Below are 16,429 nucleotides of genomic sequence, written 5' to 3'. Positions count from 1 at the left end.
CCATATTAATACAGTAATATGAAACTCTTTCACTCTCAAGATTTAAGGTGCATTATGTAAGTGTTACGATTATTGTAATGCCTACATTTAAGACACATTGAGTGTTTGCTATTAGTATTTAGAAAGTAGAACAAACTAGGCACTAACACTGCCTTGATAAACTTAATGATTGCAAATAAAATTGAGTGGAGGAATGGTCAAGTCAATTTAAATACCTGTACATGTTCTGTTTTCTTTTTTTGAGACGGAGTCTCACTCTGTTGCCCAGGCTGGAGTGTAGTGGTGCAGTCTTGGCTCACTGCAACCTCCGCCTCCCAGGTTCAAGTGCTTCTCCTGCCTCAGCTTCTTGAGTAGCTGGGATTACAGGCGCGCACCACCACACCTGGCAAATTTTTGTATTTTTAGTAGAGGCGGGGTTTCACCATGTTGATCAGGATGGTCTCGAACTCCTGACCTCGTGATCCACCCACCTCGGCCTCCGAAAGTGCTGGGATTACAGGTGTGAGCCACCATGCTCGGCCACACGTTCTGTTTTCTTGGTGAAAAATGTTCTTCCTTTTTATAACTTTATTCTTAAGGGTTTCATGTTCCCAGCGTGATTAAAGTTGATGCCAAAGTTTTATTAGTTTAAGAGGAAAAAGAAAATATTTCCTAAATCCTTTCATATTTCTCGTGTGTCACGATTTTAAACTTTCCTTTTTTTCTTGCTATCAGGGTGTCTCAACACTGGAATAACTAGGCTGTTGGGAATGTTAGAACTCTTGCTTACATTTTGTTTGCCATTATGAAAATGAAGCTTTGCTAAAATAGCAATCTCAGCCTGTGAGTCACTGCCCTCTGATCTGATACCAGCAGTGAGTCTGCCTTGAAAGCTGTCACCCATTTCTGCTATGAAAGAGGTTTTCCTGCTTATGTGTCACTAGGCATTAGGAAATGGAACTACATATTGCAAACTTCCATTTGTTGTTTTAAAGCTAGTGTATTTTAAAGTATAGATTATAAGTCTTTTTCAGAATACTAAGTTAAAATGTCTTTCTTCAGTAGAAAATGGAGAGACAGAAATGTCTCCAGAAGAATCATGGGAGCACAAAGAAGAAATAAGTGAAGCAGAGCCAGGGGGTGGTTCCTTGGGAGATGGAAGGCCGCCAGAGGAAAGTGCCCATGAAATGATGGAGGAGGAAGAGGAAATCCCAAAACCTAAGTCTGTGGTTGCACCGCCAGGTGCTCCTAAGAAAGAGCATGTAAATGTAGTATTCATTGGGCATGTAGGTAAGCTGCTCTCATAGCAATTAAAGTTACTGGATACATAAAACATAGAACATCCTTTTTAGCTACTTGGAGATGTTTAGTGAAACTGAAGTAAATTAATTGAAAATGTCTTGATTTTTAACTTGCTGGTTTTTTTTAGCTGGCAAAAAATTGCAAGTACTTTTTTCCTGAAGTTTAGGCAAATGAATAATTCTGTAACGGCATAGATGCTGGAAGAAAAACTTCAGTATATTGTACGTAACATATAATTAGTCTATTGACCATTGATGGTAGTTCAGCATAGTATTATAATATATCAGTATCTTAGAAAACGTGCCCTTTTTTATGTGAACCTCAGTTAACTTGTTAATTTTAATGGGATTGACCTTACCAGATAATTTTGTGTGAAGCAGGAAATCAATAATTTGGAGTAACTTCTGGATGCTTGCCAGGTTGCTGGTTTAGCAAAAAACAAAAGAACAAATTTATTTAATTTACTCAGATATTCTCTAATTATCTGGCCTATCCCCAGAATTGTGAGAAAAAAAATACAGAATTATGTGACTTTCATTTCAGCTATCTCTGCCTTCCCCCCAGATATGAAACACTGTACCCCTTCTTTTAGTAGCAAGAACTCTTTTGAAAGTGTAAAGGAGCGGCTGGGCACTGTGGCTGGCGCCTGTAATCCCAGCACTTTGAGAGGCCAAGGCGGGCAGATCACGAGGTCAGGAGTTCAAGACCAGCCTGGCCAACATGGTGAAACCCCGTCTCTACTAAAAATACAAAAATTAGCCAGGTGTGGTGGCATGAGCCTGTAATCCCAGCTACTCCGGAGGCTGAGGCAGGAGAATTGCTTGAACCCAGAAGGTGGAGGTTGCAGTGAGCTGAGATCGCACCACTGCACTCCAGCTCTGGGCAATGGAGCAAGATTCCGTCTCGGGGGGAAAAAAAGGTGTAAAGGAGCACATACCTCATTTGCTGCAAGTGAAAGGAAAAGCACCTGAATCTAGTTCACAGTTCTTCAGCTGCTTTTGCTCTTGGAAACTTCTCTTGGGGAATTTACAGTCTGTTGCCGCTGTGCTTTCGGAGTAATCTGTTAAAAAATTGTTTATCAGTAAAGTGTTTTTAAGTTTTTTTTTTTTTTTGAGACGGAGTTTCACTCTTGTCGCCCAGGCTGGAGTGCAATGGCGTGATCTCAGCTCAGTGCAACCTCTGCTTCCCGAGTTCACGCGATTCTCCTGCCTCAGCTTCCCAAGTAGCTGGGATTACAGGCGGCCGCCACCACGCCTAGCTAATTTTTGTATTTTTAGTAGAAACGGGGTTTCACCACGTTGGCCAGGCTGGTCTCGAACTCCTGACCTCAGGTCATCTGCCCTCGCTGGCCTCCCAAAGTGCTGGAATTACAGGCGTGAGCCACCGAGCCCAGCCTTGAGGCTCATTTTCAAAAGGGGAAGGGTAATGAACTAGGATTTATGCCCCAAATTCATATGGAAGATTTAATTATGTACGTTAAAGGGTGCTGTTGTTTGCATATTTAGCCATTGGTTTTTGGTTTTAACCTATGGTTTGCATGTTGATGTTACTTTTAGATGCTGGCAAGTCAACCATTGGAGGACAAATAATGTAAGTCTGTATCTTTTGTTAAATAACAGAGTTAAATTGATATAATGAATTTTAGGCATTGTAAACCTTCATACAGTCACACAAAGGAGATAAAACAGGTCCCCCAAAGAAAAATTAAAAATAAAATTACTGGGACACAATACTGATGTTAAGAAGTGATTTTTGGCCTGGTGTGGTGGAACACACCTATGATCCCAGCATTTTGAGAGGCTAAGGTGGGAGGATCACTTGATTTGAGGTCTGGAGTTTGAAACCAGCCTGGGCAAGACAGTGAGACTCTGTCTCTACTTTAATTTTTTTAAAAGTAGTAGTTTTTGTAATGTGATTATTACTAGTGTTAAATGTGTTTCTGAAAGCTTTTTACATTTTTTAAAAATAAAAAATGAACACAGAACTCTAGATTATGGGAAACTTGGTCTCCTTTGCATATAACATACATGGGAATAATGACAACCAGCTCTTGAATCTGGTGAATGGGGGAACTGTTTTTTCCTCATTCATCAGCTCCTTAAATGTATATGGATTTAATAAAAGACAGGTAGACTAGCTAAAATGCTAAGATAATTTTTTGATCATATTATAGAAATTTCCTAGGTATGAAATGACCATGGCTGGCCTTTAGTAATGCATTTTAGTATTGACAAATCTTGATAACTAAAAAGTCCTAAATTTTTAATTGCTTCTCTAAATTAGACCCATTTCTTTGAACTGTGTCATCAGAGGACCTAGAGGGCTTGCCATCATCTTGCCTAGTTAAATTTTTTTTTTTTTTTTTTTTTTTTTTTGAGATAGGGTCTCATTCTGTCACCAAGGCTGGAGTGCAGTGGCATGATTTTGGCTCACTGCAGCCTCGACCTCCTGGACTCAAACAATCCTTCCACCTCAGCCTCCCAAGCAGGTGGGATCACAGGTGCATGCGACCAAGCCTGGCTAATTTTTGTGTTTTTTTGTAGAGGTGGTGTTTCATCATATTGCCCAGGCTGGTCTTGACCTCTTGGGGTCAAGTGGTCTGCCCACCTCTACTGCCTCCCAAAGTGCTGGCATACAGGTGTGATTAACCACACCTGGCTAATCATCATTGGTAATCTTGCCGGTTACTTTTGAACATTTCCACAACAGAGACCCTAAGACAGGCTGTTAAACAGGGGTCCTTCCCCAGGTCTCTGTGGTTGAAGTGTCACAGCCATATGATGTTATGTTTCAGGACAGTGTATATTTTTTGCTGATGGGCTGTAAGTTTTGGTGGTGTCACACTGGGTTTCTACATGCAAATGCTTAGGTGCACTGCACTATAGATGTCTACGTGGAGAACACAGATGAAAGCTATAGGGAAAGGAGAGCTTTGAATTGGATTGAGTCAAGGAAGTATGCATTACTAACGAACTATTTTAAAATTATTATCTCATTTTGACAAGTAATAAGACTTACTTGCCTAGACAACATTGTTGCAATTTTTTTTTTCTTTTCTATAGTACCTACATTTACATTTACTTGTTATTTTATTTTTAAATTTACTTGGCTGGGCATGGTGGCTCATATCTGTAATCCTAGCATTTTGGGAGGCCAAGGCGGAAGGATCATTTGAGCCCAGGCTTCAAGAAGAGCCAGGACAATATAGTGAGACCCTCATTTCTATAAAAAATAAAAATAAAACTATATTTATTTAAGAGACAGGGTCTCACTGTGTTGCCCAGGCCGGAGGGTAGTGGCTATTTATAGGGGGGATCATAGCGCACTATAGCTTCAAATTCCTGTGCTCAACTGATCCTCCTACCTCAGCCTCCCAAGTAGCTGGGACTACACGCTTGCACCACCATGCCCACCTTATATTTACTTAAAAAAAACAAACAAAAACAAAAACAAAAAAAACCTACTATATTCTGAAATAATTTTAGATTTACGGAATGGTTGCAAAAACAGTACAGGAAGTTCCCTTCATTCATCCTGCCCTGATGTTGACATCTTATAACCATAGTCATTCATCAAAACTTCCTTATTACTGGTGAAATTAGTCATGATTACTTGGTTAAGGTGCCATCTGTCAAGATTGTCCACTATAAGGTTATTGTTTTCCCTTTTCTATTTTTTTTTTTTTTTTTTTTTTTGAGACAGAATCTCTATCGCCCAGGCTGGAGTGCAGTGGTGCGATCTTGGCTCACTGCAACCTCCGGCTCCCGGGTTCAAATGATTCTCCTGCCTCAGCCTCCCAAGTAGCTGGGATTACAGGCATGCACCACCACGTCTGGCTAATTTTTTTGTATTTTTATTAGAGATGAGGTTTCACCATGTTGGTCAGGCTGGTCTTGAACTCCTGACCTTGTGATCCGCCTGCTTTGGCCTCGCAAAGTGCTGGGATTATAGGCCTGAGCCACCGCGCCTGGCCATTTTTTATTTTTTGTTTTTTATTTTTTTTGAGAAAGGGTCTCCCTGTTGTTTAGGCTGGAGGGCAGTTGTGTAATCATGGCTCACTGCAGCCTCAACCTCATGGACTCAGGCAGTCCTCCCAACTCAGCTTCCCAAAGTGCTGAGATTACAGGCATGAGCCATCACACCTGGCCTGATTTTTTGTTTTTTTTTAGAGACAGGGTCTTGCTCTTAAACACAGGCTAGAGTGCAGTGGTGGAATCATAGCTTACTGTAACCTCACACTCCTGGGCTCAGGTGATCCTCTCACTTCAGCCTCCCAAGTAGCTAGGAATACAGGCATGCATCACCACACCAGGCCAATTTTTTAATATTTATGTGGAGATGGTCTCACTGTGTTGCACTGGCTGGTCTCAAACTCCTGGCCTCAAGGGATCCTCCCACCTCGGCCTCCCAAAGTGCTGGGATTACGGGCATGAGCCACCACACCAGGCCACTTTGTCTGTTAATTCGAGACTGTAAATATCCTTTTTCCACTTACACTTTCCATAATTTTAGCATCCACCAGTGGTTCCTTTACTTTAACTATTTTCTGGCCAGGCGTGGTGGTTCTCATGCCAGTATTCCCAGCACTTTGGGAGGCTGAGGCTGGCAGATCATGGTGAAACCCAGTCTCTACTAAAAATACAAAAACTTAGCCAGGCATGGTGGCACACGCCTGTAATCCCAGCTACTTGAGAGGCTGAGACAGGAGAATCGCTTGAACCCAGGAGGAGGAAGTTGCAGTGAGCTGAGATCACGCCACTGCACTCCACCCTAGGCGACAGAGCGAGACCCTGTCTCAAAAAAAAAAAAAAAAAAATATGGCCAGGCGTGGTGGCTCACGCCTGTAATCCCAGCACTTTGGGAGGCCGAGGCAGGTGGATCACCCAAGGTCAGGAGTTCGAGACCAGCCTGGCCAACGTAATGAAACCCCATCTTTACTACAAGTACAAAAATTAGCCGGGTTTGGTAGTGGGTGCCTGTAATCCCAGCTACTCGGGAGGCTGAGGCAGGAGAATCACTTGAACCCAAGAGGCAGAGGTTGCAGTGAGCCGAGATTGTGCCATTGCACTCCAGGTGGATGACAAGAGCGAAACTCTGTCTCAAAAAAAAAAAAAAATATATATATATGTAATATATATATTTTATATAAAAATGTGTAATATATTTTATATAAAAATATATGTAATATATATGTTATATACATATTTTATATTTTTTTAGACAGACACACACATATAAAATAACTATTTTCTGACGTTGAAATTCTCGACAATTTTCACGTTTTCCTAATTCCACTGAGTAATGTGTGAGTGATTGTTTACTTTTTTTTTTCTTTAAATGTTTTCAGGTATTTGACTGGAATGGTTGACAAAAGGACGCTTGAAAAGTATGAAAGAGAAGCTAAAGAGAAAAACAGAGAAACTTGGTATAGTAAACTTTTATGACACTTATAAATTACTTTTAAGGAGATGATGCCCACTTAGTGCTTTTGGAGCCTGTTAAAATATAAATTGTTGAAGTCTAAAATCGTATCACAACAAAGGAAATTTCCCCTCTCCTCATAATACACAGTAGATGAGTTCCTAATGCTTTAATAACTTACACAGAGAAATTTGGAAACAATCCATATATCTGGTGATAGACTTGTTGAAAATATTATAAACCATCCATTTAATTGGGTGATTTTGCAACCACTGAAAACTTACATTTACATAATTTATAGTAACCATGAATAGAACTTGCATTGTGGTGGCAGTTGGGGGGAAGCAGGAAACATCCCTGTACTTAAGATATGACCATTATATAAATAAATGCTGGAAATAAAATGGAATGGAATTATTGACAGTGGTTGCCTTTGAATGGTGAGACAGTCAACTTTTTTGTTTTCTAACCTTGTTATTTTTAGTTTTAAAAAGTTAGCAAGCCTTACCTCAATGGGATATTGACAGTCATTTTTTTAAAATAAAATTATATTCCTCTAAAATAAGCGGGAAAAATGCTAGTCAGTGTTGTTATAAAAAATTGAGGACATGCTGTGAAGATGATGAGGTAAGCTAAATTAATGCCTACTATTATGGATGGTTTGAATTTATATAAATTTTTGCTTGGCAGTGTAATATTGAAGCAATTTTTAGCAAGTAACCATTGCTCCCACATGGTGCGTTAGTGGCTTTCACTTTTCGAAAATATCTGAGGACAGTTACTTTTTATTTTATTAAAAAGTTTTAGTCCTGGCACAGTGGCTTAAGCCTGTAATCTCAGCACTTTGGGAGGCTGAGGCGGGTGGATCACGAGGTCAGGAGATCGAGACCATCCTGGCTAACATGGTGAAACCCCGTCTCTACTAAAAATACAAAAAATTAGCTGGGCAAGGTGGCAGGCACCTGTAGTCCCAGCTACTTGGGAGGCTGAGGCAGGAGAATGGCGTGAACCCGGGAGGCGGAGGTTGCAGTGAGCCGAGACTGCACCACTGCACTCCAGCCTGGGCAACAGAGTGAGACACCATGTCAAAAAAAAAAAAAAAAAGGAAAACAACTTTTATTGGGCCAGGCGCGGTGACTCAAGCCTGTAATCTCAGCACTTTGGGAGGCAAGGTAGGCAGATCACACCTGAGGTCAGGAGTTCGAGACCACCCTGGCCAATATGGTGAAACCCTGTCTCTACTAAAACTACAAAAATGGCCGGGCACAGTGGCTCACGCCTGCAATCCCAGCACTTTGGGAGGCCGAGGCAGGCGGATCACCTGAGGTCAGGAGTTCGAGACCAGCCTGACCAACATGGAGAAACCCTGTCTCTACTAAAAATACAAAATTAGCTGGGCATGGTGGCGCATGCTCTAATCCCAGCTACTGGGGAGGCTGAGGCAGGAGAATCACTTGAACCTCGGAGGCAGAGGTTGCGGTGAGCTGAGATGGTGCTGCTGCACTCCAGCCTGGGCAACAAGAGCTAAACTCCATCTCAAAAAATATATATACAAAAAGTAGCCAGGCGTGGTGGTGGGCACCTGTAATCCCAGCTACTTGGGAGGCTGAGGCAGGAGAATAGCTGGAACCTGGGAAGCAGAGGTTGCAGTGAGCCGAGATGGTGCCACTGCACTCCAACCTGGGCCAGAGCAAGACTCCGTCTCCAAAAAAAAAAAAAAAAAAAAGAAGAGGGGTGGGGGCACCGGGCACGACCTAGGCTCTGTTGCCCAGGCTGGAGTGTAGTGGCTCCATCTCCACTCACTACAAGCTCCACCTCCTGGGTTCACGCCATTCTCCTGCTTCAGCCTCCCAAGTAGCTGGGACTACAGGCACCCGCCCCCACGCCTGGCTAATTTTTTGTATTTTTAGTAGAGACAGGGTTTCACCGTGTTAGCTACGATGGTCTCAATCTCCTGACCTTGTGATCTGCCTGCCTCAGCCTCCTAGAATGCTGAAATTACAGGCGTGAGCCACAGCGTCCATCCAAAAAAGTTTTATTATTACCCTTTGACTCTCAAGACAGCCATTATTTGTGTAGTATTTTGTGCCATGTGAGTATAAAAATGAGGTAATAAGGGAGCTCATTATCACTTAACACACAGTGATATTGGCATTTGTAGTTAGTCTTTCTGTGTAGTCAACTTGTCATAAAGTTCTAGACGGTATAATTGACTGCGTTTATATAAAAGCTCTAAGGGTTTGAGTCAAAATAATACATTCTTTCAGTTTTATTTTATTTATTTATTTTTTTGAGACGGAGTCTCACTGTGTCACCAGGCTGGAGTGCAGTGGCGCGATCTCAGCTCGCTGCAACCTCTGCCTCCTGGGTTCAAGCGATTCTCCTGCCTCAGCCTCCCGAGTAGCTGGGACTACAGGCGCCCGCCACCATGCCCAGCTAATTTTTGTATTTTTAGTAGAGATGGGGTCTCACCATGTTGGCCAGGATGGTCTCAATCTCTTTACCTCAGGTGATCCGCCTGCCTTGGCCTCCCAAAGTGCTGGGATTACAGGCATGAGCCACTGCACCTAGCCCCCTTTTTTTTTTGAGCGACAGAGTCTCCCTCTGTTGCCCAGCCTGGAGTGCAGTGGCACGATCTTGGCTCACTGCAACCTCTACCTCCCAGCTTCAAGCGATTGTCCTGCCTCAGCTTTCGAAATAGCTGTGACTACAGGTGTGCACCACTATGCCCAATTTTTGTATTTTTAGTAGAGATGAGGTTTCATCATATTAGCCAGGCTAGTCTCGAACTCCTGACCTCAGGTGATCTGCCAGCCTCGACCTCCCAAAGTGCTGGGATTACAGGCGTGAGCCACTGCGCCCAGCCCTATTCTTTCAATTTCTTTGTTTTCTTTTGAGACGGAGCCTTGCTCTGTCGCCCAGGCTGGAGTGCAATGGCACGATCTTGGCTCGCTGCAAGCTCCTCCTCCCAGGTTCAAGCGATTCTCCTGCCTCAGTCTCCTAAGTACTACAGGTGGGCTCCTCCACACCTGGCTAATTTTTGTATTTTTAGTAGAGACAGGGCTTCACCATGTTGGTCAGGCTGGTGTCGAACCCCTGACCTTGTGATCCGCCGCCTTGGCCTCCCAAAGTGCTCAGATTACAGATGTGAGCCACCGCGCCCGGCTCAATTTTCATTTCACCAATCTTGTTCGTGATTTAGGTGTTGTGTGTCATCAATTATATCTTTAATGGTGAAGAATATCCTAAAAACTCTGATGTTCTTAGGAATATTATTCTTTTTTAAAAAATTATTTCAGGTACTTGTCTTGGGCCTTAGACACAAATCAGGAAGAACGAGACAAGGGTAAAACAGTAGAAGTGGGTCGTGCCTATTTTGAAACCGAAAAGAAGCATTTCACAATTCTAGATGCCCCTGGCCACAAGAGTTTTGTCCCAAATATGATTGGTGGTGCCTCTCAAGCTGATTTGGCTGTGCTGGTAAGAAAGACATTTCCAGTCCATCTGTATATTTGTTAGTAGCCCCGCTTATATCTTTAAATTTGAATTTATCTTCTAAAAGCTCAAATTCAGGTTGCAGTGAAATATAATGATGTACACGGTCACAGTTTTCATCATACTAATCTCTCTTCAAGAAATCTTCAAAATTTGATTTACTTCTGAAAATGTGTTTCACCTTTTCTCTCCTGTTGCTATTATCTATTACCATGTCAGAACTTAGTCTCCATTAAATGCCAAGCCCACCGTTAGGCACCATGGGTAAAAAATGAATAGGAAACCATCTGTTTCATACGGTCTTCAGTCATTTTGCGCTTTTCGCAATGTACTGGTAGTAGATCACATTTTTTTTTTCCTTTGTAGTTACAATAGCTAGAAAGTAAATGTTGGAATTTTAAAATATGCAGGTATACTAGATTTTGGGAATGTGGGGGATTGGAAGCATCTAGACATTGTTTGATTTGTGACATTCAAAAGCAGGTACGCCATAACTCGTTTGCTTCTATTTTCTTGCAAAAAAAAAAAAAAAAACTCGTGATATAACTGAAAGGAAAGATGTTTTACTGCCATAAGGGTATGCCTGAAGGCGAAGGAGTAAACTGTTTCCTTTCTTGGAATTAGGTAATCTCAGCCAGGAAAGGAGAGTTTGAAACTGGATTTGAAAAAGGAGGACAGACAAGAGAACATGCAATGTTGGCAAAGACAGCAGGTGTAAAACACCTAATTGTGCTAATTAATAAGATGGATGATCCAACAGTAAATTGGAGCAATGAGAGGTGAGCGTAGATGTCTGGTATTTTATGTTAGTGGGATTAAGGATGGTTTTGTTATTGTACGACTTTTTCTCTAGGGTTTTTCTAAACCTTAATCTGTTTACTTAGGAAACTAGAGTTCTTGGTTTACATTATAATTGAGTTATTTTGATTACATTATAATTGTAGATATGAAGAATGTAAGGAGAAACTAGTGCCATTTTTGAAAAAAGTTGGCTTCAATCCCAAAAAGGACATTCACTTTATGCCCTGCTCAGGACTTACTGGAGCAAATCTCAAAGAGCAGTCGGATTTCTGTCCTTGGTACATGTAAGTAACTGTTTTTTCCTTTTTTTAAAAAGGAAAAGGATGTTATTACTTAAATTACTTATAAAGACATATGCTGAGTAACATGTTAACATATGCTATTGAGCATATATCTTTATAAGTAATTTAAGAAAATATTAAATGTAACCTTGGCTTTAAAAATACTAAGATCTTTGCCCATTTTTAAACTGGGTTGTCATTTTGTTACTGAGTCCTAAGAGTTCTTTTTAATACTGGCGACCAGTCCCTTATCAGCTACAATATGATTATAGCAAGTATTTTCTCCCACTTTATGGATTGTCTTTTTTCACTTCTCGATGGTGTCCTTTGAAGCACAAAAGGTTTTATATTTGAAGTTTTTTACATTTAGATATGTATTTTATTTTAACTTTTGTGTAAGATGTAAGGTCTATGTGTAGGTTTGTTTTGTTTTTGTATATTAATTGTTTACACACAATTTGTTGAAAAGACTATTCTTTTTTCATTGAATTGATTTGGCTCCCTCTTTGAAAATCAAATGACCATAAATACGAGTTTATTCTTGAACTCCGTGTTTCTTTTTTTTGGTTTGTTTTTTTGAAACAGGTTTTCACTCTGTTAACCAGGCTGGAGTGCAGTGGCATGATCTCGGCTCACTGCAACCTCTGCCTCCCAGCTCAAGAGATCCTCCCACCTCAGCCTCCCAAGTCGTAGGGACTGTAGGCACATGCCACCGCACCCGGCTTATTTTTGTATTTTTAGTAGAGACAGGGATTCACCATGTTGCCCAGGCTGGTGTCGAACTCCTGGGCTCAAGAGATGCACCTGCCTTTCGGCCTCCCAAAGTGCTGGGATTATAGGCATGAGCCACTGCACCCAGCCAATACTGTATGTTTAAAGGGGAAATTATTTTATAGAATCTTGGTTTCATAGCTGGAAAAGTCCATAAAAAGTAATAGAGTATAGTCAATTTATTACATGTAGGCTATTTGCTATAAAATATTTCTCTAAATTTTAATAAGTTTATGAGGAAGCCTTATACTGAGCAGTTTTATAATATTTTTAGTTTTCTGTGGAATAAGTGAGATGAAATGGATAATAAAGTGGTTGAATGGGAAGAATACATGAGTAGAATGAAAATATTATTATAAGCTGTTTATAGTCATGTAACTTAACGTTTCGATATTTATGTTGACTTCCTTTAATGGCTTTGTTGTTATGTTCTCAGTGGATTACCGTTTATTCCATATCTGGATAATTTGCCAAACTTCAATAGATCAGTTGATGGACCAATCAGGCTGCCAATTGTGGATAAGTACAAGGTACCCAAAATGTTAAAGAAATTGGGTTTCCTGGGAGGGGAAATCATTGTTGTGCATTTTGTTTCTAGTTTTGAAAACTTTTTTTCTTTTCTTTTCTTTCTTTTTTTTTTTTTGACAGAATCTTGCACTCTGTACCCCAGGCTGGAGTGCAGTGGCGCGATCTCAGCTCACTGCAAGCTCTGCCTCCTGGGTTCAAGTGATTCTCCTGCCTCAGCCTCCTGAGTAGCTAGGACTACAGGCTCCCGCCACCACGCCCAGCTAATTTTTTGTATTTTTAGTAGAGACGGGGTTTCACTGTGTCAGCCAGGATGGTCTCGATCTCCTGACCTTGTGATCCACCTGCCTCGGCCTCCCAAGGTGCTGGGATTACAGGCGTGAGCCACCGTACCTGGCCTTCTTTTTTTTTTTTTGAGACGGAGTCTCACTCTGTCACCCAGGCTAGAGTGCAGTGGTGTGATGTCAGCTCACTGCAACCTCTGCCTCCCACGTTCAAGAGATTCTCCAGCCTCAGCCTCCTGAGTAGCTGGGACTAGAGGCGTGTGCCACCGCATCCAGCTAATTGTTTTTTGTATTTTTAGTAGAGACCGGTTTTCACCATGTTGGCCAGGCTGGTCTCGAACTCCTAACCTCAGGTGATCCGCCCGCGTTGGCTTCCCAAAGTGCTGGGCTTACAGGCATGAACCACCATGCCCGGTCCAAAAACTTTATTAACAACATAACATTGATGTCTTTTTCTTAATGGCTTTATATTAGTGGTATAGATAGACCATAATTTATTCAACAAGTTTAGTTTATTTTAGCTGTTTCCCGATGAGCCAGGGATCATATCTTAGTGATAAACTCATAGATGTAACTGCTGGGCTCAAAGGATTTTCTTATTAAAGTTGATGCATATTGGTAAATAGCATCGCAAAAATACTGTGCTAACTTCTGTCACCACTAGCAGCATGAGTGTTAGTTTTACCACAGCCTCACCAGCACTGGATGTTCGTCTTAAAAAAAATAAACTTCCTTGTTTTTAACTGGATTTCCAACTTGAATTTTTAAGTTTTGCGGTATCAATGTATGTAATGTTTTCCCCTCCTCAAATACATTATTCTTTAATTAGCTCCATTCTAAATTTCTTTAACAAGTATTGCTTTTTCCAATTTTATATATGAGGAAACAGGCCTAGAGATCAGGAGAACCTGAATTTGTACAAACAGTTCAGATCTTCCACCATAAACTTCTGTGTTGTTTTCTGCACCTTTCTTTTTTTTTTTGAGATGGAGTCTCGCTGTTTCGCCAGGCTGGAGTGCAGTGGCATGATCTCGGCTCACTGCAACCTCCGCCTCCTGGGTTCAAGCGATTCTCATGTCTCAGCCTTCCGAGTAGCTGGGATTATAGGCAGGTACCACCACACCCAGCTAATTTTTGTATTTTTAGTAGAGACGAGGTTTCACCATGTTGGCCAGGATGGGCTCGATTTCCTGATCTTGTGATCCACCCGCTTCGGCCTCCCAAAGTGCTGGGATTACAGGTGTGAGCCACTGAGCCCAGCCTTTTTTTTTTTTTTGAGACAGAGTCTTGCTCTTTTACCCAAGCTGGAGTCGAGTGGTTCAGTCTCGGCTCACTGTAACCTCTGCCTCCTGAGTTCAAGCGATTCTTCTGCTTCAGCCTCTGGAGTAGCTGGGATTACAGGCATTCCACCATGCCTGGCAATTTTTATTTTTATTTTTATTTTTTTTTTTGTATTTTTAGTGGAGATGGGGTTTCGCCATATTGGCCAGGCTGGTCTCCAACTCCTGACCTCAGGTGGTCCACCCACCTCCACCTCCCAAAGTGTTGGGATTATAGGCTTGAGCCACCACATCCAGCTTGTGCCATATTCTTTTTAAATTAGAGGCATACTGAGTTATTAATATGATCATACATATGCTTATGACACAAATTATTATAGAGTATTTGTTACTGAGTTTAAGATGAACCTAAGCGTTCTACTTAAGCAAATGATTTTCCTTTATGAATAAGCAGTGTAGAATTTCACTTTGGGCTATTGAGCTGTTATACAGCACCAAGAAGTCTGAAACTGGATTTTATTTTACATTTGATCAGGATATGGGCACTGTGGTCCTGGGAAAGCTGGAATCAGGATCTATTTGTAAAGGCCAGCAGCTTGTGATGATGCCAAACAAGGTAAAAATCGGTTATGCTGTTTCCTATCTATTGATTGATTTTTTTCTTTTTCTTTAAGAGATAGGGTCTTCTTCTGTCACCAAGGCAGGAGTACAGTGGCGCATTCATAGCTTATTGCAGCCTCAAACTTTCAAGCAATCCTGCCACCTGAGCCTCCCAAGTAGCTGGGACTATAGGCTTGTGCCACTCTGCCTGGCTAATTTTTTTTTTTTTTTAAAGTAAAAATTGAGATGGGGTCTCACTATGTTGACCAGACTAGTCTCTAACTCCTGGCCTCAAACAGTCCTCCCATCTTGGCCTCCCAAAGTGCTAGGATTACGGGCGTGAGCCATCATGCCTGGCCTCCTTTGTGTCATTTTTGACTGTTCAGTTGCTGAGATTTGCAGATAACCTGAGGCAGGGCTTCTCTAACAGCTCCAAAGATGTTGCTTATGCAGGGCCACAGACTTGAGTCATCAGTACCTTCAGATGGAGATTTTGCTAGATTTCAGTGAGAATTTATTTACCATGCTAACTCCAGGCAGAGTAAATTAGAAAAAGAATCCATTATCAAATGTAATATTTGGACATAATTGGCACCTTACAAATTGTATTATCTGGCTTCTTGATGCCTTGTGCATTGGAGATTAGAACATATAGTATCTTCTAAAATGTTTATATTTTAAAGCCTACTTTTTCCTATTATCTTTGCAACTTGGAGGCTAACATCTGAGTGAAAATAATTCTCAGGTTGAGTTCTTAGTTAGTTGTTGCTGCTGTTGTTGTTTTGAGATGGAGTCTCACCCTGTCGCCAGGCTGGAGTGCAGTGGCGCATTCTTGGCTCACTGCAACCTCCGCCTCCCGGGTAGCTGGGATTACAGGCATGCATCACCATATCTGGCTAATTTTTGTGGTTTTAGTAGAGACAGGGTTTCACCATGTTGGCCAGGCTGGTCTCGAACTCCTAACCTCGTGATTTGCCCGCCTGGGCCTCCCAAAGTGCTGGGATTACAGGCTTGAGCCACAACACCCAGCCCTTACTTACTCAGTTTTGTCTGTAGAGTTGTCCCAAAAATTATGGAGATGAGCCAGGCATGGTGGCTAACACCTAGCACTTTGGAAGTTTGAGGTGGACTGATTGCTTGAGCCCAGGAGTTGGAGACCACACTGGGCAACATAGGGGGACCCTGTCTCTGTGAAAAATAAAATTAGCCACTTGTGGTGATACGTGCCTGTGGTCGTAGCTATTTGGGAGGTTGAGGCAGGAGGATTGCTTGAGCCCAGGAAGTCAAGGTTGCTATGATTTATGAGCTCTGATCACACCACTGCACTCCAGGCTGGGCAAAAGAACGAGACCTTTTCTAAAAAAAAAAAAAAGGCTATGGAAGTGTAAGGCAGCTTGGTGGTTGCAAGGGGCTGAAGGAGGGAAAGTAAGGAGTGACTGCTTAATGGGTGTAGGAGTTCCTTTTCGGGACAATGAAGTTTTAGAATTAGATAGTGGTATTGATTGTACAACATGGTGAATACACTAGATGGCACTGAATTGCAAACTAAAATGGTTTAAAAGTTGAATGTTATTACTTATATTTTACCAGAATAGAAAAAAGTATGATTCTCTAAACATAAGTGAAGTTAGTGCCCAGACATATTTGCAAGTGAGGGGCCTTAGTAACTAGTATAGAGAAAGTAGCTGTT

General features: G+C 41.6%; 1 protein-coding gene across 4 annotated transcripts in view; it reads left to right on the top strand.

Annotated features, from left to right (window-relative positions):
• GSPT1 (G1 to S phase transition 1) overlaps positions 1-16,429 on the top strand; it is a 45,580-nt gene that overhangs the window by 17,970 nt on the left and 11,181 nt on the right. For 3 of the 4 annotated variants that reach the window (XM_004057222.5, XM_019012452.4, XM_019012453.4), the window contains exons 4-11: positions 1,042-1,269; positions 2,838-2,871; positions 6,629-6,706; positions 10,002-10,182; positions 10,822-10,976; positions 11,142-11,282; positions 12,487-12,580; positions 14,675-14,755. In XM_004057222.5, coding sequence (XP_004057270.1) covers positions 1,042-1,269; positions 2,838-2,871; positions 6,629-6,706; positions 10,002-10,182; positions 10,822-10,976; positions 11,142-11,282; positions 12,487-12,580; positions 14,675-14,755 — 992 coding nt within the window. The remainder of the gene's footprint in view (positions 1-1,041; positions 1,270-2,837; positions 2,872-6,628; positions 6,707-10,001; positions 10,183-10,821; positions 10,977-11,141; positions 11,283-12,486; positions 12,581-14,674; positions 14,756-16,429) is intronic. The other variant, XM_004057221.5, reaches the window with a different exon arrangement.

The sequence above is a fragment of the Gorilla gorilla genome, chromosome 18 (assembly GCF_029281585.2).
Source record: "Gorilla gorilla gorilla isolate KB3781 chromosome 18, NHGRI_mGorGor1-v2.1_pri, whole genome shotgun sequence".
NCBI lineage: Eukaryota > Metazoa > Chordata > Mammalia > Primates > Hominidae > Gorilla > Gorilla gorilla.
Note: the sequence above shows the minus strand (reverse complement) of the source record. Positions and strands in the feature narration are given on the sequence as shown.